This window comes from Lethenteron reissneri, chromosome 43 (genome assembly GCF_015708825.2).
Source record: "Lethenteron reissneri isolate LAM-NWPU_2019-01 chromosome 43, ASM1570882v1, whole genome shotgun sequence".
Taxonomy (NCBI): Eukaryota; Metazoa; Chordata; class Hyperoartia; order Petromyzontiformes; family Petromyzontidae; genus Lethenteron; species Lethenteron reissneri.
In genome coordinates this window covers 11,008,238-11,035,262 of record NC_083821.1, presented here as the reverse complement: position 1 = coordinate 11,035,262, position 27,025 = coordinate 11,008,238, and the positions used below count along the sequence as shown (strand labels likewise).

Below are 27,025 nucleotides of genomic sequence, written 5' to 3'. Positions count from 1 at the left end.
TCCACATGATAAACCACATCATTGGGATACAATTTGTAGCCAGGTCGCTTCTTAAAGAGATCTACACAGCTCAGTGGGCCTTACCAGGAAAAATAAAAAGTTCTAATCTTGATTTGAAGCTTTTGTGACTGCAGGAATCCATAATCTTTGGTTCTTTCGGTAAGTCACGTAGGTATAAAACAAAATAAATCACGACATTCGATAGCAACACAAGCCATCGTCTTCAGGTGAAAATCGCGACAGCCGCGATGTCTGCTGCAAGCAGCACAATGTCTGCTGCCTTGTGAAGAGAAGCTCGTGGTGGTGGCATCTCTTCAGAAAGGTGAGAGACTCGGTCATTTGAGCCTTCTTGTCTCGCATTCTGTTAAAAGCTCTAACAGATGTGTGGAAACCCTCCCCGTAGAGGCGGTTCAAATCTATCGAAACGTCGTGATTTATTTTGTTCTATTTCTACCTACGTGACTTACCGAAAGAAGCAAAGAGAATAAAAAGTTCCGTTTAAAGCTTCCAGCGACGATGCGTGCGGTGTGTCCTGTCCACTGCGAGCGCTGGCTGCGAGCTGCGCTGTGTGCCCAGCGGACGCCGCCGTACCTTGTCCCATGTGGGGGGTGGACGTGCGGGAGGAGGCCGCGTTCTGCGGCGGCGACAGCTCCTGGCAGCTGCGTCGCATTGCTGACGAGAGCTCCAGGGTGCTCCCGGGGAATCGCTGATGGGGAAGGTAGAAAGGAGGTTCAAAGGTGTGGCCACGCAATTCATTGACGGAGGGGCCCCTCCGCTAGAGGGAACCCCGAAAGGGTGCTTGGTCTACTCTTCCACGTTGACCAAAAAGGTGGACGTGCCCACACTTTTACCCCACCACAAGCCACCTGCCAAACGGCTGAACTGTGATGTAGCCGTTAATGTTGCGGGCTTGGACAGAGGGTGCGGGAGGAGGGAATTTGAAAAATGTGCCTCCTTGTTTCAAAAACTTCACAGAGAGCACCTTTATTTATTTATATTCACGCGCGCACACAAATACAACGAAAACTCAACCAACAGCGCAGTGCATAATAAAGGTTTTTCGGGTTAGATTTCGTCAAGTGTAAATGTGTCGCTAGCCGACCACCACCCGACACAGTCAATTAGTAATGTTTGGTCAAGTGACAAACCCGACTCATTGGCTGTGTCTCGTGGTGGTGGGTTAACGACACATTTCTATATATCCGCGATCTAACCCAAAAACCTTTATTATGAATATTGGTCGTGAAAGCCCACGTGTTAAACAGCACCGTGGCCAAAAGAGGAAAAGGCATAACAACAGGTGACGTTCCGGGTATTGGGCCTTCTTCAGAGCACTTACAATGAGAAAATAAAAAAAGCTGACAAGTGCTCAAAGGAGCATGGGGAGATGATGCGTGCCTTGATTTATGCTGAGACACGGAGAGAGGAACACACACAGACTACTACACGGAGAGAAAATAGTTTTTTCATTTATTTGATCTGTAAGGGACATTTCCAAACCGATTTTCATGTAATGGAGTGAGAAACGTGGAGCTTCTCCCATCATAAGACAAGCCAGAGTGAATTATTAATGTCATGTAATTACCCATTACTTTGACCGATAGCAGCTTTGACATTTAGCCATGGCACGCATTAGTGATGCGTCCGTGTTTTTCAGTGTAGCAGAACGGCAAGTAGGACTCGTTTAGCTGGGAAGCAAAGCCTTTTGCAGAGACACTGCACAATATAGAGTCAGATCCTGTCCAGACGTTTCCGCTCACAGAGGGACCTCTTTCGTCTCGCAGACTGGACGGGGATTGCGCCGTTGGCGGGAGCCTTGTAAGCGTCGCCAGAAACGTTAAAAGCCATACAAAATAGAAAGACGTATCCGTTTGCATAGCTTGAGGCGGGAACCCGTGAACAAGCACCCGCTGCTGCAATTCATGCACACATATAACCTTTTATTGAATGCTTAATTTATTTAAAATTTCACGAATATTTTTGCCAAGTATTTCACTCATCGTGCTCTCCAGGGCGGAGAAGTGACGTGCAGTGGTTTGTGCACTACACTGTAATGCCAGCGACCCCTTTGCTGTGAGTAACTGCATTAAGTAATTAAACCACTTATCAGGGGGTGCAAATGCACGCGATCTTGTTTGGAGTAGAGGAGGCCTATTGAGGTGAGCTCGAAGTCATCACGTGCTATCATCTGCAGGCATCTGTCTCTGACATACTTTCAACTAAACTATGAACTCAACCGTCTTTAATTTCACCCAGGTAAGGCCCACTGAGCTGTATAGCTTTTTTTCAGGAGTGATCTGGCGATACAAATGATAGCTCAACGAAGTGGCTCATCGTGTGGAAATTGACAGCAGCCGAACACCCTAAGCGCCGAGTTGATTCTAAACGTCGAGGGAAAAACCGGAAGACCCTGGAGAAAAATCCACACGACCACAGGGAGAACATGCAAACTCCAACTATACAGGCGTCTAGGGTCGGGATCGAACCCACGACCTTCTGCATACCAGGCAAGGGAATTAACATTCACCATTGCGGGGCCCCTTTGATTCCCTGTGGACTAAACCAGATTTATTTCAACCATGATGCGACAACAATAGCACAATGTGGATATAACTGGCACTAAAATGCAACACTTGCAATGCATATTATTAAAAGTAATGAGTTTAAACGCAGAAGAATTGCTAACCTGTGTATTAAAGTGTAGCAGAATTGATCGACTGTAAAATGAGACTGAGTTGAGTAAAAACAACCGCCCAGATCGAGCTGCCATCATCGAGCGTGAAGCTACGACTGGACGCAGACGTTCATGAATGATGCTCAACTTGACCCGACATAAAAAGCGACGCCGTGCTGATTAGTAATGATTTTTTTAAACGTTTTTCACTTCCCGTCAGATTTCCAAATCGCAGACGCTACTTCACATTCACGAGTTCCGAGAATGAGCGACGCAGGCCACGTCAGGGCCCATTTGCACCCAAAGTACGTAAGAACACTTGATACGGCGCACTCCTGTGGGTCTAGTTCATCACAGATGCGCACTGATCACACGTTGACCGAGAGATGTTTCTCTCCATCCGCACGTGGTGCCTCACAGTCCGCGCACACACTAACGCGCGGCCAGGAGACCGTCTCGCTCTCAATACCGTCACAGACATCAACCGCCAAGGAAAACCTTCACGCGTTCGCTACCCACACAGTTCCCGAACGATAGCTGCAATGTTAACTTTGAGCATTCGGCTCACGACTAAATTCGCAATGTTAAACCCTAACACTTCTTGCGCTAAAACATAATCCCAACATGCATTCAGGTCCTAATCTTTATGTTATGCCTAACTGTATTCCTACAGCCCCTTTTGTCAATCCACTGCTGGATGAGGCACTCCCCACAACGTGTCAGTCGTGGGGGTGTTGTTTGACTATACTTCACCAAGTCTGATGGCTGGAAATAAACTCATATCGCTCAGTTCATCATGAAGTGCACTAACCACTGCGCCACCACTCCCCAAACAATGATCAAAGCTAAGCCTCGTCGCTATGCTTACTAAATCATTAACACGAACATTAAACCAAACACTCACGCTCAACAAGAGTTTTAACCCATACATAACGCTTATCCTCGCCTTCTCGCCATCCTAAACGATACAAATAATATTTATGCCAAAGTTGTTTTGGCATAAATGGGCACCACGGTGGCTAGGAGATGTTACATCCCTCGCCTGGTACGCAGGAGGTCGCGAGTTCGATCCAGATCCTGACGCCTGCTGTGTATTTGGAGTTTGTGTGTCTCTCTCCCCGTGGTCGCGTGCATTTTTCTCCAAGTCCTCCAGTTTTTGCTTCCAAATTTAGAATCAACGTGCATTTTGAGAATGTGCCTGCTATAAATTTCCACGTGATAAGCCACTTAGTCGAGCTTTAATTGGTGGCAGGTAGCGTTTGAAAAAGACCAATAAAGCTCAGTGGGTTGAACCTGATAATATAAAACTATTAATAGTTCCACATTTTTTGTATTTCTGACCTTATAATTCATCGCAAGTTCCACACAATGAACACAAGTGTTTAACCTAACAGAATCCCCAACGCTAATTTAAATGTTAAACTAGGGCTGTTAAGTGACGATAAATCGGTGTCTTTGTTCAGAAAGTCAGCAAAAGTCAGGAGCCAGGAATCGCTTTCAGTACCCTGTAGCCCCTTTACCCTCTGTGGCTGTCACTCTTTCCGCAATCTGCGTACGCCCCTGCCATCTAGATCATTCCATTCAGGTCACCGTTACGTAAGCTCCGTCAAGCGCCTCGAGTGAAAGCGCTCCACAAACATAAATTAGATTAGCAGAATTTTAGTACGGAATGCATCGATCGGCACGCGCGAGCATGCTAACCGCACGGAGGTGTGCACCTTGAACAAACTGTAACGGCGCAGCCCTGCAATTTACTCGCTCACGCCACTGCTGCCGGAAGGGTCTTCTCCCTCTAGATGGCGCTCTGGAGGTCAATGTTTTTTTCCTACTCTTTCACACTGACCAGAGGTGGGCGTACCCCACACTTTAACCCCACATGCGCGACATGCTGGCCCAACCGTGGTGTAAGATGCGTACCCATCGATTCAACTGCTGCGCCGGCAAAGAAGGAATTGAACCGGCGACCAACAGATTCGCAAGTGTAGCGTGCTCACCGTTACACAACACCAGCTGCCTTCGTTGCTCAGTTAGAAAGTTAGAACAAGTTGTGTTTATTGCTCTCGACATTTATACGTGTGCGGCAAACTGGTAACTAGTTATCGGTGTGTTTCTTTTCTTAATTACCCCAAACTCAACTCAGTGCATTTCACGCTCCATGATCCATGGGCAGATTATTCGGGTTAGGGATTCATCACGCGAACGGAGCAAGAAGTAATTTTGCCAAACGTTGGTCAAGAACTATCGGCTGCTCACTCGTCGGGAAGTCAGCGACCCAGCGCCCCCTCGACCACAAACGTCTGCAAAGTCAAGAACAACGCGAGGTTGTTGAATTGTGTCCTCAATGTGCAATAACTTAATGCACATAACTTAGCTTGATTTATGTAAAAAAAATGTGTTTTCTGCTTTACCGCGTAGAAGAACGATCAGGTTTTACATTTTCACCCCGTTCTACCAAAGTAAACCATAAATATATCCCAATGCATGAATGTGATTTGTATGATCCGTGTTTTGTTTGATCTGGGCGACACCTCCGTATCACTACCCCAGAAGATTTAAAATTGACCGTATTTTTATTCAAATGAATCAGACAGAATCCTCGGATTCTTCGGGAAGATGTCCTGGTGAAGCACTGTACGTATGCACGTGGAAGTTCTTTCGCACCGTACATAGCCACACGTGCTAATCGGAGGTGCGGGGGAAGGACAACAAACTGAACAAAAAAAGAAGTCCCAAAGAAATGAGTTTTTGGCCTAGATTTAAAAGTGCATAGCTCCAGTGGCTTCCTCATATCGAAAGGAAAAGCATTCCAGACGGCCGCAGAAGCGCATCTGAAAGCGGGCGATGCCGTACACAAGCCACTGCTGCTGCCTTGCACATTGGATAAAATGGAACAAAAGCTTATTATTCTGTTGACGGTGTTTGAGTTACGACTCTTACCTGTGCTAGAGCACGGATAATAGAATAACAAAAGTCATTCAACCACAATAGCAGCGGCGGCCAACGGAGGACGACCGGAGTTCCCGTGATGATGGTTTATGCCCCTCTCGACAATGTGATTCACGAGGGGGTGGCTCTCACCTTGTTGTCTTCATCCTCATAGCCACTGCTCAGGTCCAGACGGCTCCCAGAGAGCTAAACACACACGCGGAATGCGATGGTGAAGCATGATTGTTCCTATTCTATTGTGTCTGTGTATATAGCTGCGTGTGCACAAACATCCCCCGTACTACTGGGATCTGAAGTAGGGGGGCATGGGGTGCCATGGTGGCGAGATGTTAAATACCTCGCCTGATATACAAGAGGTGGTAGGTTCGATCCCGACCCTGACATATTTGGAGTTTGCATGTTCTCCCCGTGGTCGCTTGGATTTTTCTCCGGGTCCTCCGGTTTTTCCCTCCACATTTAAAACGTGCGTTTAGAGTATTTGGCCAGTATAAATGTCCACGTGATAAGCCAATTCGTTGAGCTATCATTTGTGGCCAGGTCGCTTCTGAAAAAGAGCGAAATCACTCAGTGGACCTTACTTGGTGAAATAACAAAACATTGTTTAGATTTAGCATAGACATTTACTGAACAATAACCATGGCCGATGCTAGGATGGTGGTGCTGCATTGCACCACAAAATGTCCCTCAAGTTCACTTTCCTTAGCGGTGAATCACTGCTATGGCCCCCCACGTAACAACTATCCTGCCCTCCCCCCCCCCATCCGAGAGGGGTTGGAGCCAGGCCTGGATATTGCCCTTTTACCTTTGACCATATCACCTGGAAAGCGCCCATCTCTGAAGCTAAGCAGGGTTGAGCCTGGATCGTGTTTGCAAGGACAACTACTGGGCATAAGATTGGATTAATATCACAGGCTGCTGCTGCTACCCCGGGGCTACTTGGTGGGCAGCCGAGGGCAGTGCTGCAAAATCCATTGCTGTACTGTACTATGCTCCCAGCATCGTCCTTGCTTCCTGCCTTTGCCAAGCCGCAATGACCGGTGTGGAGAAGCATTGTAACGCAACCCCCACGGGCCCCCAGGTGATCTTCATTCAGCAGAATGAGAAGAAAAATGGTGTACGTGTGTTTGTGTGTCTGTAGCGGAAGTGTCGTGGTTAGTGCAATGCGCTACGAACCCGGTGACCCGAGTTTGGTTCCCACTCATGGCCAATATCAGTGACGATTATCTGGACCAGTTCTGGGCCTTCCCCCTAGGATCGATTCAGTCTCAAATGAGCACCTGGTGCGGTGTGTAAACATCGCCACTAGGGAGACAAAGGTGACCAGGCGAGGTGCTGACCACCAACCGAATCGTGCCGGCCCTCATAGGTGCTACTCACTGACAAACCCTTGCCTAAACAGTCTGGTAAGGCTATACCGGGGATCTTTGTCTTTGCACAAGTGTGTATACGTGTGTGTCTAAGTGTGCGAGTACTCTGTGCGTGCGAGTTACCGCGTGCACGTTCGGGGTACTGCAGCTCTTGCGAACGTGCTTCCCCTTGGCTGTCAGACACTCCATCAGAGCCACCTCCTACACACTGAACACACACGTGCACCCACGCGACGACATCGTCATCATCGCTCACCGCCAAGCTCCAACGCTCGACAAGCACCCATCCTCGCCCACGACTGCTCAACATCGCGCGTCGGCACTCGTCGCCCACGTCAGCCCGCTTCTAGTGATGCTCCGTCGCTGTCGGCGCCGCCGAGAGCCGCTTGTTGCGGTGCGGCGTGCGAGTGAGTGGTGCGCCGCGCGCCTGTCTCAGCCGCTCCATGTTGAGCAGGTTTCCGAGCGCCAGGATGCGCCGCGTGTACTTGTCCATGTAGCTCTCTCCGTCCTCGCCGCCCTCGCCCCGCGCGGCCAGGAGAGCGAGCGTTGCGCCGTCCTCCCACTGCTCCGACGCCTACGCAGCAGCAGTGGTGGCGGAAGCAGCAGCAGTGGCGGCAGCAGCAGAATGAACACGATCAGCATAAAACGGAACCAATAAATCCATGGCATTAACACACAATCAACACATTCATAAATGTAAACATTACCAACACCGTCACGGGCAGCATTAACGGCAGCATCGTCAACACCGTGAATACCAACCACGTAAACATAAACAACACCTACACAACCACCAAATAAAATGACAAAGATCCCCCGTTATAGCCTGAACAGACTGTTGGGGCAAGCGCTGCTAGCGAGCAACTATGAAGGCCGGCACGGCACACAACGGGGTGGACGGCCAGCACCATGCTCGACTGCCTTTATCTACCGAGTGGCGATGTTTACACTCCGTACCAGGTACCCATCTGAGGTTAAGTCGACCGAGGGGAGGCACAGGACCGATTCAGATAATCGTCCTGGTGTTGGCCCTCAATGGGAACTGAGACCTCGGGTCTACACGTTCGCAGCGTGGTGCCAAGGTGCGGGCCTGCAATCGCTTTCTCGCACCCCTCCTGGTGAAAGGGCCTCCCACTGGAGGCAGCTCTAGAGAGCCGCTCTACAGAGGGATTTTGGTCTGCTCTTCCACGCTGGCCAGACGTCTTGGCTAACCGCTACACTATCAACACCATTCACATGTTCACTCTCAATTACACAAAGATCCCCCGTGTAGCCTGAACAGATTGTCGGGGCAAGTGCTGTTAGCGAGCACCTATGAAAGTTGGCACAGCACACGAGGGGGTGGGTGGCCAACACGACGCATGGCCGCCTGTGTCTCCCTAGTGGCGATGTTTTACACACCGCACTCGGTACTCATTTGAGGCTGAGTTAACCTCGAGGAGGCCCAGGAACGGTTCAGATAATCCCACCTCTTCCCAAGATGTCTGGCCAACATGGAAGAGCAGACCAAAATACGACTCTAGAGGGGCCCCTCGAGAGCTCGCTCCAGTGGAGGCCTTTCCGCCAGGAGTGGCACGAGCAAGAGATCACTGGGCCTGTGACTTACTGGACTCAAACGAACGCAGGGCAGTGATTAGAGTGAGCAGAGGAGAGCTTGGGGGAGAAGTGGGGAGCGGGAGGCTGCACGTGCCTTGGGGATGTTGGAGACCACCTCGTAGGTAACTGCGCTGGCCTGCAGCACGGAGCCCTTGAAGGACATGCGGCGCTTGAGGTATTGGCCAAGGCTCTGTGGGACAGGAGAAAACACACGGCAAGCGCTCCTTGAGTACGGCTCGGCGCAACGGCAACACGGCAGCACACGTGGACGGGGCAACACGAGCCAATGGAAGAGAGCAGCAAAACAACACAATTACAGCAACGCAACTCTATGCAATAAAGCTACACAATTCATTAAATCAACATCGCTGCAGAGAACAATGCGGCAACACAACTCTATGCAGCAGTATAATGAAACAATACGTACATTTTAATTCAACATAATAAGCAGCACAGAGGAATATCTGAAGACAATAAAACTATATATTTTTTACGAAGTAAAACATATATAAATAATAATCATAAAATAATGTGCTCATGCAGTGAAAACATTTTAAAGACAAAACCAACACATCTCAACTTAACAGCACACCAAGACAAGACACCGCTACAATCACCACCACCCAAAAATAACATCGCTTGTGAAGCCAGTTGAAGGCAAAAATACAACACTGCAATTATTTTCAAGATACAACAAGGCTAAAAAAGAGGGCCATTATTCCGAGCGTCCCATTCACCGCCACGGATCTGGGCAATTGCTGATTTCTCGTCTGCCCTTGTTGATGTCTGAGCTGGCGAGCGTGCGTGGGTGCATGTCAATGTGTAGTTGGGAGCAAAGGGCTATTAGAGCACTGCACACTACAAACCTCGTGACCCGAGTTCAATTACCGCTCAAGGCCAACACTGGTGAGAGGACGGTCCTGGGCCTCCTCTTGGTCGACTCGGCCTTAAACTATCAGCTGGTATGGTGTGTAAACATGAGCACTCGGGAGACAAAGGTGGCTGGGCGTGGTCTTGGCCCACCCCCCCCCTCCGTGTGCCGTACTAGTCTTAAAGGGTGCCCACTCACAGCACTTGCCCCAGCAGCCTGTTAGTGGCTATACGGGACATGTTTGTCTTTGTCAATGTATATTCATGCATATCCAATGTGTAGCAGTCCGTGCACAGGCACGCACGTCTGAGCAGGCCTACGAGTGCACATGTCCACGTGTCCATGTGTGTTTGTACAGATACGTGTGCACGTGAGTTTCCATGGACGAGTGTGGTGGGTCTGCACGCTTGTGTGTTCATGTGTCGTTCTGCACATGCACTCGTGTGTCTCCGTGTATGTGTGTATTCATAAGTCCACATACGTCTGCCCACGTGTGTGTCAATGCATTTGCATGAGAGTCTGTGCCTGTGAATTTTAAACCGTATCCTCTTCCCGACTGTGCCACGTCTCTAGATGTATGAATGTGCAACTTCTTTCGCACCGTACGTAGCCAGCCGTGCTAATCGGAGGTGCGATGAATAATCCAGTTGGATCTCTTACACAGCAGTGCAACACTTCATGCTAAAACATGGCCCACACAAATGGATATCAAAGAGCTACCTCTGAGAGCCCTTCAGGTGACCTCTGGTCCACACAGTGGGCGGCACCACTATTCCACCTGGAGAGTAATGTTCGTCGCATAACAGTGAAACGAATATTTTTTTAAATCTTACAATCGGAATTTTTTGCAAAAAAATTCAGTGCAAAAAACACATTTAATGTGATGGGGGTTATTTTTGTGAGGTCATTGGTAACCGCGCTGTAACGGGAAATTGATCAGTCACACCTCTGATCCACCTCGTCTTTGCGAAACTGTAAATGTATCTGCACAAGTGAGTGTGTGTGCAGCGTCTCTCTCCACGTATCCGCGGGTCTGCATGTGTGTGTGAGCCGTATGGGGAGCGGTAGTGGAGCAGTTAGCGTGCCGCAATACGACCCCGGTGCCCCGAGTTCGATTCCCGCTCACGGCCAACACCAGTGACGATTATCTGAGCCGGTCATGGGCCTCCCCTAGATAGACTCAGCCTCAAATGAGTACCTGGCACGGTGTGTAAACATCACCGCTGGGGAGATAAAGGTGGCTGGGCGTGGTGTTGGCCATCCACCAGCTCGTGCGCCCCGTGCCGGCCTTCATAGGTGCTCGCTAACAGCACTTGTAGAGGCTACACGGGGGATCTTTGTCTTTGTGTGAGCCGTACCGGCTTCGCTCCAACCGTGAGGCAGATCCTCTTGCGGAGGACGACCTCCACGTTCGACGGGGCGCTCATCTGCACCGTCACCTGCGCCACGGGGACAGCGTCGCAACGCCACATGTCAGCTCAGCCAGCGCCACGCACCACGCGCTCAATGCAGCAACCATGCCTTCATAATAATAATAATAGTAATCATTCGCAGCCCTTTGTCAATCCACAGCTGGATGAAGGCCTTGTCGATCTTAGAGGTTGTATTTCACCTCGCATACTCGGTGACGGTTAGTAGAGGTGGAGAAGGCCCAGGACTGGTAAAGATATAATTCACTGTTGCTAGCCATGTTCAGGAATCAAACTAAGGTAGCCTGGTTCACACTCTACGTATGTTGAACTTCTTTCGCACCGTACATAGCCATCCGTGCTAGGGAAGGACAACAAACTAAACACACAAAGCAAGTTCTAAAGAAATGTGCAACCGCTCCATCCAACCGTATGAGAGTCGAGGTGAAGAGCTCTGCACGAGAGGAAACCCCCACTGTTGAGTACTCATCACTGAATGAATTGGAAACCTTCTCGAGGCATCACCCACCACTGGAACTCTCACCACAGACGTGCACCATCGAGAATCCGCTGCTGACACGTGCATCGCTGCTGGGGCCATGCTGTCCTCTAACCAAGTTCCTGACACCACAGGTCTTCGTGAGATAAACCCAAAACCGTCAGTCACAGTACTGTGGCTGTGATGGGTATTGTGACAGTGTAGGTTCATGACTTATGGTTCTGCCTCTCAGGGCGTCGTATCATCTCCTGTCAAATCGTAATTGTTGCAAGGCATTATTATTATTACTCTTTGGTTCTTTCGGTAAAGTCACGTAGGTATAAAATAAAATAAAGAAATCACGTTTCGGGCGCAACACAAGCGTCCATCCACTGTTTTAAAACAGTTTTAAAACAGTCTGCCTCAACAGCAGACCATGCTTTCCCACCTGATGATAGACGCTTGTGTTGCACCCGAAACGTCGTGATTTATTTTATTTTATACCCACGTGACTTCACCGAAAGAACCAAAGAGTATGGATTCCTGCAGTCACGAAAGTTTCAAATCAAGATGATTATTATTCAAACTGAGCTATCTGCCTAATGTGCCCAGTCTGGAACACCTTTCCCCAGCCATCTCTGCTGCCTTCGTTCAAGTCCAGGTTCAAGACCTCGTCATGTCCTCTGAATGACAGTCCCTTCCTGTCGATTACGTATCAATAATTATAAATGTCTCCGATTCCCAGGACGCCCGTGTCCCGCTGGTCTGCACAGGGACACGTGGCGCTGTCGTGCGAGTCCACGTTGTATTTTACTGCGACGGCCACACGGTGGGGAGGCTGGGAGGGGGAGCTGGGAGTGCGGTGCGGCCGCACCTTGATGATGGCGTAAACGACCTCGTTGGGAGGAGTGACGCGGTTAAGGTGCGGCGAGTCGTGCACGGACGCGTCCCACGATGCCACCACCTGCACCTGTTGTACGCACGCACGCACAACAACAATAACAACAACAGGTGTCATTCCCAACGAAGTGGCGGTGATGTCATCACGGCGCTTGTGCTAGGCCAAGTGAAGTGTCGAACGCTCACTGGCAGGTCATAGAACAGCCGCAGGTGTCGTGGGTTTCCTGAGCGAGATCACTGGCGAATGCACCACCTGCACTCCCAGTTGTGTCAACTTTCTGCGTTTACACCGCCCGGCACTCCGCTCGTTGTTATAAGCGTTGCTCCTCTGCCCTCCGTTGTTGTTGGAGGGCGACTGCCTCAAATTGCCCAGCAGAGTCCTTCACGAGGCTCCTCCACAGAGACCGATCTTGACACTGCTGGCACCAGTCTCTGACAAGTTCAATAAGCCTTAAGTCCTCCCGTATATCATCAGCCTATTACTTCTCTAGTCCGTGCCATTCAGAAGCTACTTGGGCATGCGGCGGCTGGAAAAGTCAACTAAATGACCTAGACAACTCGACAATCAAAGGAGGAGGCCATACATGCATACAACAACAACCGCCATTCGCCGCCACTAAGTGCCGAGGACGTCACCACAGCGTTTGTGCCATGCTATGTGCATTTTGAGACACGTGAAGTGTCGAAGGCTCGCTGGCAGCAGATCACGGGACAGACCCATGTGCCATGGGTTGACTGACTGAGATGACTGGCAGATGCACCACCTGTGCCCCCTGACTGTGCCTACAAACATACACATATAGACATAGGCACAACTGCATACACACATTCGCACGAACACAATCATGACAGCAAGGCACACAAGCTGCAAGGTGAACACCTGCAGGCACACGCACACACACACACACACGCGCACACACGCGTACACACACGCGCACACACACATGCACACACACGCGCACACACACATGCACACACACGCGCACACACACACAGCCCCCGCATGCTCCAGGTGGAGGCACACATTCAGACTTGTGACCACACTCACCCACTGTACTTGCCCAGGCCGTCAATCTGGACTGTATTTTTTAACAGCTGCCAGCACAGGTGATGCAATTTTTTTGTGAAATTTACAGTGATAAGCCATGAAGTTGAGAAACCCATAGGAAGACAGATGCATATATGAACACGATCAGAGTTATTGGGGCCGATACTTTAGCCCAGGCAAGTGGCCCCTCCATAGGTGTCCGGCCTGGCACGGCCCCCCTCAGAGATCTGGGTCACATTTTAAGTAACTGGAACACAAACTCCGAGTAAAAAAAAGCTACACTTCGAAAAGGACTCGCCGCCTTCGTCACTTCTGCGTCATTGCAAGCGCACGAGCACAGCACGGTGCTGTGCTCGTGCGCATCCCTTCGTGAATCCACTGCCGGGCGAGGGGCCTCCGCATGTCGTGCGAGTCGTGGGTATTATTTGACCGTACTACACCACGCTCTAGTCGGCGTGGGTGGGTTGGCGAAGGCAGGGAGCACAGACGCGGGTGCATATGAGTGAGGTGCTGCAGTGCACTGGTGCTGCACTGCTCTCTGCTCCCCACAAAAAAGCACTTCCCCACTAGCACCTATAACAACCTCGCCAAATCCAAGCGCTGTCCAGGTTAGACCCTGCTTAACTCTCGAGATATGATGAGATTGCGCGCATGCCGTGTAATTTGGTCGGAAGCATTTGTGGGTTTTGTTGAGTAATGTTTTCCGATGCAGGGGGTGTGTTTTGTGTGTGTTGTGTGTTTTGTGTGTTTTGTGTGTTTTGTGTGTGTTTTGTGTGTGTGTGTGCACGCATCCTGGTGTGGGGAGGGCGAGTGTAAGCGGTTAGCGCGCTCCGCTACAAACCCGGCAACCCGAGGTCAATTATCGCTCACGGGAAACATCAGTGACGATAATCTGAACCAGTCCTGGGCCTCCCCTATGACAAATCAGCCTCAAATGAGTACCTGGTGTGGCGTGTAAACATCACCACTCGGGAGACAAAGGTTATCAGGCATGGCGCTGGCCACCCAACGCCTCGTGTGTCGTGCCGGCCTTGATGGGTGCGACTCGCTGACAGCACTTTCCACAACAGCGGGTTAAGGCCACACGGGAGATCTTTGTCTTTGTGAATGCACCCGGTGAATGTTTATTGCGTGTGGCAGCAGGTGAGCGCTCAGCCCCGTGCACAAGGTGAGGCAGAGCTCCCACCTGATCGTCGTCGTGGCGCACGATGGGCAGGTAATAGAACTGGCTGCCGTACTCCCCGGGCAGGAACGCAGAGAGACCCGGCAGCGACTCCTCCGAAAAGTCCTCACCGCAGCTCAAGTCCTCTGTGCGAAACCGCAGGCGCCGATTAACAACGGCCTCTACACTACACAGCGTGGGCTCAGCATGCGCAACAGGGCTAGCGGCCGAATACGCGCGGAATTAAAACGCACACATGGCTCCACGTGTGCACGGCTTCTTGACTTGACGCGCGCGTGTTTGGACGACGCGCGGTTCAACAAATGCATGGCTTGCACAGCATTTAGCCACGAGCATGCGCTGTAGTAAATCACACACGGCGGAACTTCTCGCATCCCCGTGACTGGTCCCCCACTATGCGTGGATCATATTATCCGAGGAGCAAATTGTAGAGGGGGAAAAAAACAACGAATACCAAGAAGAATGTGCCACTAATTCTGGGTCACTTCCTCTTTGAATGTTTCAGCGCTTGTGTGTAATTTTACTCGAATTTGGCATGAAGTATCAGATGACCGCAGTGTTTCAGAGACCTCTTCCCGGTGACTAATCCACGCAAAAGGCTCAGATGATAGAAATAATACAACCGATGGTTCTAGGTCCCATCCTCTTACCAGAGGCTGGGATAATGGGGGATGATGGGAAGGTCTGTGGTTTACTTATGGTGCGCTTTTGAAATGAAAATTGATGATAGGAACTCCGATAATAGGTGTTTTTATCAAACACAGCTCAGCACACGCAGCAATAAACCACCGACATTACCCGGAACAGAATAATAATGACAATCAATTAACTGCAAAGAGCCACATTTGATCCATAATTAATTTTTGGGTCAGCTTGCGTGAGTCTATTGTATGTCATGAGAACCCTCCATTGTTTAAGGGCACCCTATACATCTAAATTGTTTGTCGTTGTGACATTCTGACCTGCTTCTACTGGACATCTGTGAAAAAAAGGATGTATAGCTCATCGGATTCCTCCAGTGTGAATACATATTCAGAAATTATTATAATGGTGGTGGTGGTGCTGCTGAAGCAGGAGCAAATTGGCATGTTTGTTCACTTAACAACCTTATTAATTGGCTGTGTTGGGTGGAAGAGGGTTTACAACTCACGTTCTTTTCACACGACCTGATCCAAAAATCTATTATGAATCAATATCGGTTGCGAAAGCGCGAAGTGTTCAGCCCCATTTGACTTGTGATGTCACAGCGAGCACCCACTGAGGCTGGCGATGGAAAGTGAACGCGAAAGGTGAGGGAGCAAGACGATTCTATGGACTGTAAACATCAGTGTTATCAGCATGGAGAGAGAAAATACAAAAGTAAGAGACCGTTTTGGCCAGGAGGCACCGAAACCCAGCGCCCATCTCACAATCAAGAGGGCATGAGTTATAATCCCGGGTCAGGGGTCGTCTCAGCTCGTTCGCTGGTTCTCAGCGGATAACAAAATTGGTACCACTTTGCGAAATGTGGAGACTCTCAATGAATATGAAACGCTGACTGGACTTTCACCGCTGACCAATGTTGTACATTAAATCCTTGACGGAAACATTTGTCAATGAAGGCTTTTGTTATTAGTTGTTGTATTCAAAAATGACTACGCGTGGTTGAAAACCATCAAGTATCAGAATCTTTAATTATTCATTTATCCTATCCTGGAGGAATACGATGAGCTATGAACATATTTCCAGTAGGGGCGGGTCAGAAAGTTGCAACAAGAAAGAGCACAAACAAACGATTGGAGTGCAAAGTATAGGACAGGTTAGCAGGTATAAGAAATAAATAAATGTAATAACAATTAATAAAGTATATGAGTACAAGTTGCATAAATACTTCAATTCCTGCCGATTTCTCAACACGAAATGCAAGCTTGGGCAAGGCAGCAAAATAACAACAACAGTCCCAGACCACAGTAGCCTCTCAATAAAGCTGCACATTGAAATTGACCGACACGACTACGTGGGCAAGGATGAAAGATTCAAATTACATTTGCAAACGTGGTTGAGTGACGATGACTACCACGAACGCCGGGGGACCAAAGCGCGACAATGACGAGACAAAATGAACGGGACCGAGCGTGGACGCAGACCGAGACAACAAAGAATAATCGCGAGCTGAGGACAATGATCTTACAAAGTCCTCAGACGAGGACTTGACTAGTATTCCGCGGGATGTCGTCGACTCGACTAATACCGAAAGAAATCACCCAACACTCATCGACGCTTTCCAACGAAGGTTTAACACTTTGATGCTTCTAGATTTGAAGCTTTCGTGACTGCAAGGATTCATACTCTTTGGTTTTTTCGGTAAAGATATGTAGGTAAAAAAATAATAAATGAAAACTAAATAAAATCACGACGTTTCGGGCACAAAACACTGATGACGGACGCTTATGTTGCACCTGAAACGTCGTGATTTAATTTAGTTGTTTTCATTTATTTTTTTACCTACGTGACTTTACCGAAAAAACCAAAGAGTACTCTGATGCTTTATCTCTCTCTGTCCATCTAGAACAGTGGCGGGGGGAGCGGGGGGGGGGGCATGATATGTCTCATTCAACATGATCCAATATGAACTAAACTTCAGTATAAAGTTGCGTTGCTATTAGAAACTTACCCTGTTGAAAAGGAACTAATTTTCATCAAAGAAGTAACCAAACTTGAAGGCAAACCAGGGCAAAAATGACTACGTGCCAATATGCAAACGGGTCTTGCCCCGCACAGCTCCCCCAATGGCTTCCCTACCGATAATGAAAAACACGGCAAGGAACCGGCGCGTGTTGAAGTGTGAAGCCATCGATGCACGCGTCCGGTTTTTTTCCACAACTTATTTAAGCACGGCGACACTTTCTTTGACCTCTCACGGTGTGCACGGCAAGGAGCGGTCGAGGCAGTGCTTGTATTTACAACGCGCGTACAGGCGGAACAATTTGTTCCCCAGAGAATTCGTGTTCATTCAGAACGGATCACTTAGGAAATAGGGAATATTTGCGTAATTGCAACAATATATTTCAGGCCGTAAGATTACAATTATTTTTTTGCTGAATGCATGAAAACTAAGGCATAATACTACTTATTGTCACCAATTAAACCAGAACCATTTAATTGGAGTTAAAGATCGCTGTATTATAGCCTTGTATGGCTAAAAGGGTTTCAGATTCAACTTATTAATTGTAATGCTGGCTGATGAAGTCCCATGGGGATTATACAGTGTAGGCCTAATCCACTGCAGCTTTAGAGGCATCAGGAGTATTAACGATCGCAATAACGACCTCGAAGGAATGCTCCGCCCTTCAGCCGATGTTTTCAAGTTGAGAATGGCATGAGAATGGCAGCAAGGAAGCCGACCTCCGTTGACATGCGAGAGGGGGGACTCAACCGCGCTGATCGGAGGTGCGAATGTGCGCAAAGAATTAAGAAGAGATGGATGCGAGACATCACGCTGATGGAAAGAGGAGAACATATATATTCGGTTGAAAATGCCACAATTTTAGCCCGTGAGGATTGAGCAGCACACGTCATTAGGCAGTGGCAGGTGGGCAAGATTAAGAAATGAGTGGCAGCCAAAGCATGGAACGTGCTCGAGAGAATGTCCACCACCGTTATAGATCAACAGGCACTTGGTGGTGGCCCATCCGAGCACTCGAGATTTGAAGTTTTCGTGACTGCAGGGATCCATACTCTTTGGTTTTTTGGTAAAGTCACGTAGGTATAAAATAAAATAAATTTAATCACGACGTTTCGGGCGCAACACAAGTGCCAGTCATCAGGTGGGAGAACCACAGCAAGAAACAATTTGCTGAAGTAGGCAAAAAAAGAGTATGGATCCAAATACTATCCACCTCCCGAGCTGGTCATTCAGGGCCACCTAGCAAGGCTCCAATGCGCACAGATTTACCGTTCAGATCCAGGAAGAGCACAGGGAAGTGCTGCTCCATACCAGGGACCAGCGTCCTGTACACAACCACAGACACACGCATGCACATACACAATTACACAGAGATCCCCGTATACACAATTACACAAAGATCCCCCGTGTAGCCTTTAACAGACTGTTGTGGCAAGTGCTGTTGGCGAGCACTGATGAATTCTGGCATGGCGCACGAGGGGGTGGGTGGCCAGCACCACGCCATACACACACAACAACCGTCACCACGGCGCTTGTGCCAGGCTAGATGCATATACACACACATATAAATGTATATAGTATATGCATTGATATGGACGTATGCATACAAGTGCCTATAGCCAAAACACAGAGTTTGTGGTTGAGTGGTGCAACGGTTGTGTGTGCACTGTGCCATGAACCCAGCGACCAGAGTTCAATTCCCTGCCATGGCTAACATCGGTTGCCATGGGCACCCCCACCCCCCTCCCCCTTCACGAACCCGCATTGACCAGCGTGGTGAAGTATGGTCACACAACCTGCACAACCGAGGTCTTCATCCAGCAGTAGATTGTTGCTGGAATGGTAAACGATGATTATTATTATTGTTGTATATCATTTTGGGCGAAAGTTTTCAGTGAACACTCGCTATGATTGGCACGACAACAACAACCGCCATTCGCTACTAAGTGGCGGTGACATCAACACGACGCTTGTGCCAGGCCATGTGCACCTTGAGGCCACGTGAAGTGTCGAACGCCCGCTGGCAGGAGGTCACGGGGCAGACTCAGGTGCCACGGGTCGACTGACTGAGGCGACCGAGATGACTGGCTGATGCACCACCTGTACCCCCTACTGTGCCAACTTGCTGTGCTTTAGCCACCCGGCACGACACACACGCACGCACACAGGCTTAGGGGTCAGCACTATGCGCCTGACCCCCCACCGTCTCCCTGTGGCTCACGGTGACGCCACCAGCTACAAGTTTTCATTTGAAGCTGAATATCCTCAGGGTAACTCATGCAGGGTGGAGATAAATATCTATAATTCACCAGTGGACAAAGACAAAGATCACCCGTATAGCCTGAACAGGTTGCTGGGACAAGTGCTGCTGTTCACGAGTAGCAGCACCCATGAAGGCCGGCACGGCACACCACGAGGTGGGTTGCGTGTGGAATGTACAGTAACCACGTAAACCCTGCCGCCTTTGTCTTCCCAGCGCTGCTGAATATTTTTTCACAGAGACGCACATAATTGGATGTTCTGCACCGTGGTAGGGAGTGCTGTGGAGAAGAACGCTCACTCATGGATGCCAGTGTTGACTTTCACGAAGGAAAAACAACACCATGGGAGTCCCCTTTCACCACCATCAGCGTGGTACTTGCACCAGGCCAGGCGCATGTGCAGTGGCAAAACGTGGCCAGCTGGAGGTCACTGGACAGACCCAGCTGGCGTGGGTTACATATTTCCAGATGCTGAATGTGTTTATGTATTCAGTTGTGTGTTAGGTTGTGGCTGTTTAGTTAATATGCGCGTGTGTGTATGCAAACCCCTGGACTACAACGACAACCGCCATTTTTCTGGAATATTTGATTGTTTTTGTAGGGGATGTTTAAATTTGCGTACAGTAAATTTTAAATGTATCTTGTAATTTTATTGTGTTTTGCGGTTGCACCCGAATCAAGAGCCGGATGGCTCACAGGGTTATTCCAAATAAATGAAACTGAAAAAAAACTGGAAAAAAATTTGCCGTGACGTCACCACGGCGCCTATGCCAGGCCAGGTGCCCATGTGAAGTGTCAAAGCCCCGCTGGCAGGTCATGGAACAGACCCAGGTGCCATCGGTTGACTGACTGAGATGACTGGCCGATGCACCAACTGTGCTCCCCGATGTGCCAACTTTCTGCATTTTATCCGCCAGGCACTGTGCTCATTGTTGTGAGTGTCGCTCCTCTGCTCTCTGTTGTTGCTGGAGGGCGATTGCCTCCAACTCTGCAGCAGCATCCTTAACGAACCTCCTCCACAGAGGTCGATCTTGACACTGTACCACATCAGTCCATCTCTTCTCTAGCCCATGCCGTGCCCATTTAGCCCCATCTATGCCTGCCAGAATCTGCTTTTAAAATGCAGTGGCTGAATATGCGGGCTACATGACCCAGGAAATACAGCGTTGCTTGCAGGAGGAGCTCACGGATGGGACTCCGTCCAGATCTTTCACACAATCCAATCGGGTTGAACCCAGGACAGGTTCACACAAATACAAACACTTATACCGCGTATACAAAGAAACAACGATTATAAAACAAAGCCAGTGAACATGGCCAGTGCATGTAAGGCAGGAGTGGGGAACATTTTCATTACCGAGGGCCGAATAAGATTTTTAAACGGCTTTAGTAAGGCCACACACTAATGCACTGCCAGTAGCCTCATGCAGCGTTGAAAGCAGAAACACAGCATTTTTGCCAGGTTGAAAAAAAATCCCCCTTGAGTGCTCGATTAGTGCAGGCAGAGACCCCTTGCCGTGACGGATAAATATCGCGGTGTGGATCGCTTCAAAGTGGTAGATTTTTTATGGCCACGGGCCGCATCAAATGAAGCCAGGGGCTGTATGCAGCCCGTGGGACCGTCGAATCCCTCGTGGTCAATGTGAGGGATCACAGCCATAGATCAAAGCTAACGTTGGGGGTAGCCGCAAAGCAGGTGCTGAGAAAGGTGGCTTATATTGAGATGTGCAGTGAAAAGAGGCGAGCGGAATGCGCGGCAGTCGAGACGAACGACGAAGACTGGCCGCCGGGCCAGAGCCAATGGTGACAAAGACGCGGAAGGATTCCGGCCGTGCAGCAGTGGACAGAGAGCGAGGCCGAGCGGTGACGCACCCCTCGGCGGGGGCCCCGGGCACTCCGCTGCCCGGGGCGGGGACCAGGACGGCGTTGCGCTCCTCCGTGAGGCCGACCCACTGGGACACGAGCCGTGACTCCCTCTCCTTCTCCACCTCCGACTTGTCTGCACGCGCACGCACACACACGACGACGACGACGCACCGCGGCCCCCCACACACCGACATGTTTATATACCGCAGGGGCTGCTGGGGAACGTGCGGTTCGCGATCGTCTACGAAGGGCAGCGTGGCATGTTGGGCGAGGTCACGATCGCGTGGCAGCGTAACAACACCGGTGCTTACCGCCGACATGCTGAATCGTTAATCATTTGAAGAACCGGATACGAATCGTCTGTTGGCTGTTTCAAAGGGATAGGCCTCATGTGGCCGTTGGGGCATGTGAAAGTAAATCAAGCGCCATAGTTTCTTCATCCTTGACCTAAGGCAATTAAAAATGGGGTTATGTGAGATGCAGTGATGATGGACGTGGCTGCAACGATTAAAACGTGTGCAACATGAATTGAGCTGCAGAGGTTACACGTTCGTGTTTTAAGAGGTGTTTGGATAATACGAGTTAAGGACAAGAATTACATCGACATTCTCTTGCACGTTCATTATATATATTTTTTTTCAACAAATAATTTCACATTATGGCAGGTGCCAATGTGCCTCTGTACGGATGCTCGAGGAGCGCGCCTTGTCTATGGGTTTCCTCAAGAAGGCGTTTCACAAAGAAACAAGCAAAGGAGTCGTGGGCAGGTGATGAGGCGATACCTGGTTTAGCGACGAGCTCCTGTATCTCAGCGTCCAGGTATTCCCGTCTCACTGACAATGCCTCCGACCACCGCTCGCGCAACGCTAGCAGCCCGTCCTCCTGTGAGCGAAGACATGGGTGACCCCGTGCAGCCCACAACAAACCGTTTGGGCGAGTGCAATTTTACGAGCAGCTATGAAATCCGGCTTTGTCTCCCCAGTGATGACATTAACGTAAGGTACGCAAGGCAAATGTGCACATGGTATGAAAGGCACATTTTCACAAGTAACACAAGGCACATTTACACATGGTATGAAAGGCACACTTACACATGGTACACAAGGCACACTTACACATGGTACGCAAGTTACATAGTACGCAAGGCACAAGGCACTCATTTAACGCCGAGGCGAGCCATGTTAGGGTTCAGGATCGTTCAGATAATCGGCCCCAACGTTTGCCGTGGCCAGGAATCGAACTCAGGCTGTTGGGTTTATGAACCCAGTGAAAAAAGACACACAACTAACCATGTATAGTCACACGTACACACGGAATTATAAGTCCTTTCCCAAACTGACAAAATGTGAAAACACAAATACAAATCTGGCTGTCGCCCGATGAAGCTAGTTATAATTACTGGTGAAGCGTCGTAGTCAGATTGTAAATGTTGTGGCTTCACTCTCCAACACACCGGTGTGCTGTACTAGTGACGAATTGGCCACGTTCTGTTTACGTGACAAACCTTACTAGTTGGCTGTGTCGGGTGGTGGTGGGTTTAACGACACATTTATATATTTACGCGATTTAACCCAAAAAAAACCTCTATTGTGGATGATATTGGTCGCGAAAGCCTGCTCCGTGTTAAGCTTACCTGGTAACTGTCCACGTCTTCACGGTCCTTCTGTGAACAGGCACAAAAACGCACAAAGCATGACCTCTTGAGTGCAAGTTTCCTCATAGACATCTCAGGAGTGACACCAGAACAGAAATAAATGAAACCCACAGCCAGAGAAAGGAATGTGAATTGTAAACGTACCCATTATAATCGCATAGCTCTGTGGCCAAGAAGGGAAAGTCGCGAATGCACAGAATGGCCAAATCACGTGTTGTCGGAAAGGCAGTCGCTAGCAATGTATTTGAGTTCGACCTGGTGTGGGGTTATTCTTCAATAAGATCGAGGCTGGTTACCGGATCTCCATCATGCAGAGCTCAGAAGAAGCACGGCCAAAACTACCGCAGGGTGCTCCGTCATTCCATCTGAACGAGCGATTTGCTCTCGAACCACCGACTACTGATGTCTCAAAATACCGGTCGCAATCAGGGCTGGGGTGCCCTGGTATATCAGTTTTATTTCTCTCATCTCACATCGTTGATTTAAAACTCAGATTAAGAGCGGTGGCGACAGCGAGCTCGCAGAGTTGGAGGCAAGCAACGACGCCTTTCATCCCTCTCCCATCGAGCTTCTGGTAGCCAACGCCCTTGGTGGCATGCTGACGGGAGGCACTGGCGGCACCGCGTGTTGAGGCCGCACTTGCGGACGAGGCCGCGGGCGGTCGGAGCGCACGCGGCAGGAGCGCGGCGACACCTGCCGAACCTCCTCGGGTGAGAGAAGCAGATTCTGCTGCTGTGGGCCCATGGCGGACGAGGAGGAGGCGGTGCCGTACATATCAGTTTAATTAAATATGAGAATAGGTTTTCCCCTTTTTTCTGGCAACAAAACAGGTGTTAAGATGTTAAAACACTAAACTGAAACCTTTTACAAGGAATCATGTCTGCGTTAACCACAATACTTATGGTCAGAATGCAATGTTCAAATTTTTTATTTTTTATTTAATTTGTGATTTAATTAAATTTTCATCCTTGCAGTCATGAAAAGTTCAAATCTAGGTGTGAAAGAAGTTCAACAAACATACGAACCAATTCCAGAACACAATAAATCCAATGTGGCTGCAGTAACTGTACGGGATATTACTCGGCTGGAACCGCACTGGCGAGCGACGTTTTCGCGCAGCGCGGAGAGGCGGCTCGCAGCAAGGTAGCGTCACTCTGCATACGTTCAGTCAGTGCCCCCCATTATGCCGCCCCCTCCCCCCTCCCGGGACACGGTGTTGTTTCGAGGGCCTACTGGCTGTAACGAAGTGCCGGATCGCTCTCTTTCTACCCACCGCGTAGCTTATTCCGCCCACACCCCTCTCACAGAACGTCACCCTACATTCTGTCGAGACGTTCGAACTGCCCCAAAGTGCATCGCATTGGTAAGCGACCAATGCGATGCACACAACCGAATCGCTGAACTGCTCACCGCTGCCCACGACACAGCCCCGCAACAACCTGACCTACGCACAGCATTCACCCACCCACCCACCCACTTATCCAGACTCAACGCTGTCTAGGCACCGCGACGCGGATGCATCCCGGGCGTGGCCGTCGACGGTGGAATTAAACCGTGGTTTGTGGCTCTCGCGCGTTCGGGGCGGGAGCACACGGGCCCCGGGCGCGTCGTCATCGTCACCTGCGAGCCGGCGCCCTTGGTGCTGCGCGCCTCGATGCAGCCCACGGACACGGAGAGGATGCTCTCGGGCACGATGGGCAGGTTACCGGAGCCCTGCACGGGGCTGACGCGCGCCAGCACGCGGCGCGAGCGGCCCTGCCGCAGGGCGAACACGCCGCCCGTGGACCGGTGCGCGTCGCCGCGGACCTCCACGGGGACGTAGTCGCCCTGCTCGCTCACCTCCTGCACCTGCACCCAGAGCTCCACGCGGCGCGTCACGTCGCTCCACCTGCGGCGGCACGTCCTCCGTCGTGTCACGCGGCCGTCGGCGAAGCGCGCGCGAGCGCGAGCGCCAACGCGGGTGCAACACGCGTACAGCAAGAAGCGCCGACGCGCACACTGACGCGCTCGACATCGTGACACCTAAGCAGGGCCACCAAAAGGTTTTTTGGAGGCCCGGGGCAAGATGTCAGATAGGGTCCATTCTGTGGCCCCCTCGGCTTTTTCCGATCTGAGACTCAAGGGAAAACTGCCCACTCTCTACAGCCCTGCACTTATGAGCGTCGGGCTTGTCACGACTCCTAGCCCACAAACTGCCAATTCCTTTCTCAGAACAGAATACGCTTCCTAGCGGGAGCGCGGCATCAGGCGGAATCGTGGAATTGTGTAGTGGGAGGGCAGCAGGTGAGCTGCACGGAGCCCAGTGGAGCATTCAGGCAAGAAGGGAGGACCCATGGGGGTCCCCGATCGGCCCCATGATCACCATCGTCTCTCTCGTGCGTGTCTCTCCACAGGTGTGATGGGTCACGCCTGAGATCCAGCACACATCTTAAAATGAAAATGGCTGCACACATGCAAATGCTTGACACTCCTGTAAAACAGTCTCGAGGCCCAGGCTCAGTGAATAAATAACGCAGGACAAATCAATGACTTTACGCTGAATTAACCTGACTCGCATTACAGGGACCGCTCTACTTACGAACGAGTTAGGTTCCAGAGGTCTGTTCGTAAGTCGATTTGTTCGTAAAGCCAACTTCACTCTTGTCGATTCCAAACATGTTGTACGGCATGTACACTAATCACGGAGAAAGTTGTATAATATCCTGTAGATGTAGATGCCACTGGTTCTTCATGTTCTGCAACTATATATGTTACCACCGCCATCTATTGCGCGGTGGTTGAACTTACGACTCTCGATCCGAACAGGCAACTTGGACATACGGACCAGGTTTGTTCCTATCTCTGAAAGCTTGTAAGTCGAATGTTCGTAAGTAGAGGAGTCCCTGTATTTCATTGTGCATCAAACCAAGGAATAAAAGGATTGGCAGGATCCTAGCACTTTTACTCTCATGCCACTGCTTCCTCCGTAAATATTAAACCCACAAGCAGAATCATAATATTTATATATACTGGAGGAATCCGATGAGCTATAAAGCTCTTTATAACAGATGTCCAGTCGGAGCGGGTTAGAACGTGACGAGAACAAACAGAACAAAAACACAATAGGAGTGTAAAGTATAGCAATCAAATACGTTACCCATTTCCTAATATATATATACCACGCACACTACACATTTAACATAAACACAATAGAATGTAAACAAATATACAATGCGGTACACAAACACAACAACAACAACCGCCATTCGCCACTAAGTGGCGGTGACGTCACCACGACGCTTGTGCCAGGCCATATGCATATTCTTTTGTCAAGGCGCTCTTTTCCCCCCTTCCAACCCAGCTTATATATATGCTCCAAGCACGTGTGCTGTTTCATTCAGACGCTGTCGCCTCGACAGACCTGGTTTTCACCTGAGGACGGCTGCTTGCGTTGTGGCCGAAACGTGGTGAGAATTGTTTTATTTTTATTATTTTATTACTTCCCTTCTACGTGACTTTACCAAAAGAACCAAGAAGATGAATCCCTGCAGTCACGAAAGCTTTAAATCGAAAAGTACATCACAAGCACAAAAGACATCACAAACACATGCAACACGTTTTGCATGAAGAGTACACAAATACCATTCACAAAGATATACATTACACATATACAGCATATACATCCAACAAAAAGACAAAGATCCCCTATGGCCTTAACATACTTTTTGGGCAAGTGCTGTTAGTGAGCACCTATGAAGGCCAACACGGCGCACACTGAAGGGTGGGTGGCCAGCACCACGCCCAGCCGCCTTTGTTTCCCGAGCGGCGATGTTTACACATCGTGCCAGCTACTCATTTGAGGCCGAGTCGACCTAGGGGAGAACTTGGACCTGTTCAGATAACCGCCACCGGTATCGTCCGTAATCGGGAATCGAACTCAGGGCGGCGGTTTCGTAGCACAGCGCGCGAACAATTATACTACCGCTCCCCATACGCACATTACACAAACGCACAAAGACGCGCAATACGCACACTTGTTGTAATCGAAACCCACATGTCTGGGTTGCGTTCCATATCCAGACAAAGCCATGCTCCTGGGACAGGTGTCAGTGCCGCGGGTCCTTGTGA

The 27,025-nt window shown here is 49.9% G+C and overlaps 1 protein-coding gene across 1 annotated transcript in view; it reads right to left on the bottom strand.

Annotated features, from left to right (window-relative positions):
- Positions 1 to 27,025, bottom strand: part of LOC133353378 (kinesin-like protein KIF13B) — a 136,547-nt gene that overhangs the window by 33,260 nt on the left and 76,262 nt on the right. Inside the window, 13 exon segments of the mRNA XM_061569581.1 lie at positions 592 to 706; positions 5,753 to 5,806; positions 7,111 to 7,188; positions 7,415 to 7,561; positions 8,678 to 8,773; positions 10,813 to 10,893; positions 12,216 to 12,311; positions 14,476 to 14,597; positions 18,407 to 18,462; positions 21,271 to 21,397; positions 22,047 to 22,146; positions 22,898 to 22,927; positions 24,539 to 24,806. Of these exon segments, the coding sequence (XP_061425565.1) occupies positions 592 to 706; positions 5,753 to 5,806; positions 7,111 to 7,188; positions 7,415 to 7,561; positions 8,678 to 8,773; positions 10,813 to 10,893; positions 12,216 to 12,311; positions 14,476 to 14,597; positions 18,407 to 18,462; positions 21,271 to 21,397; positions 22,047 to 22,146; positions 22,898 to 22,927; positions 24,539 to 24,806 (1,370 nt within the window).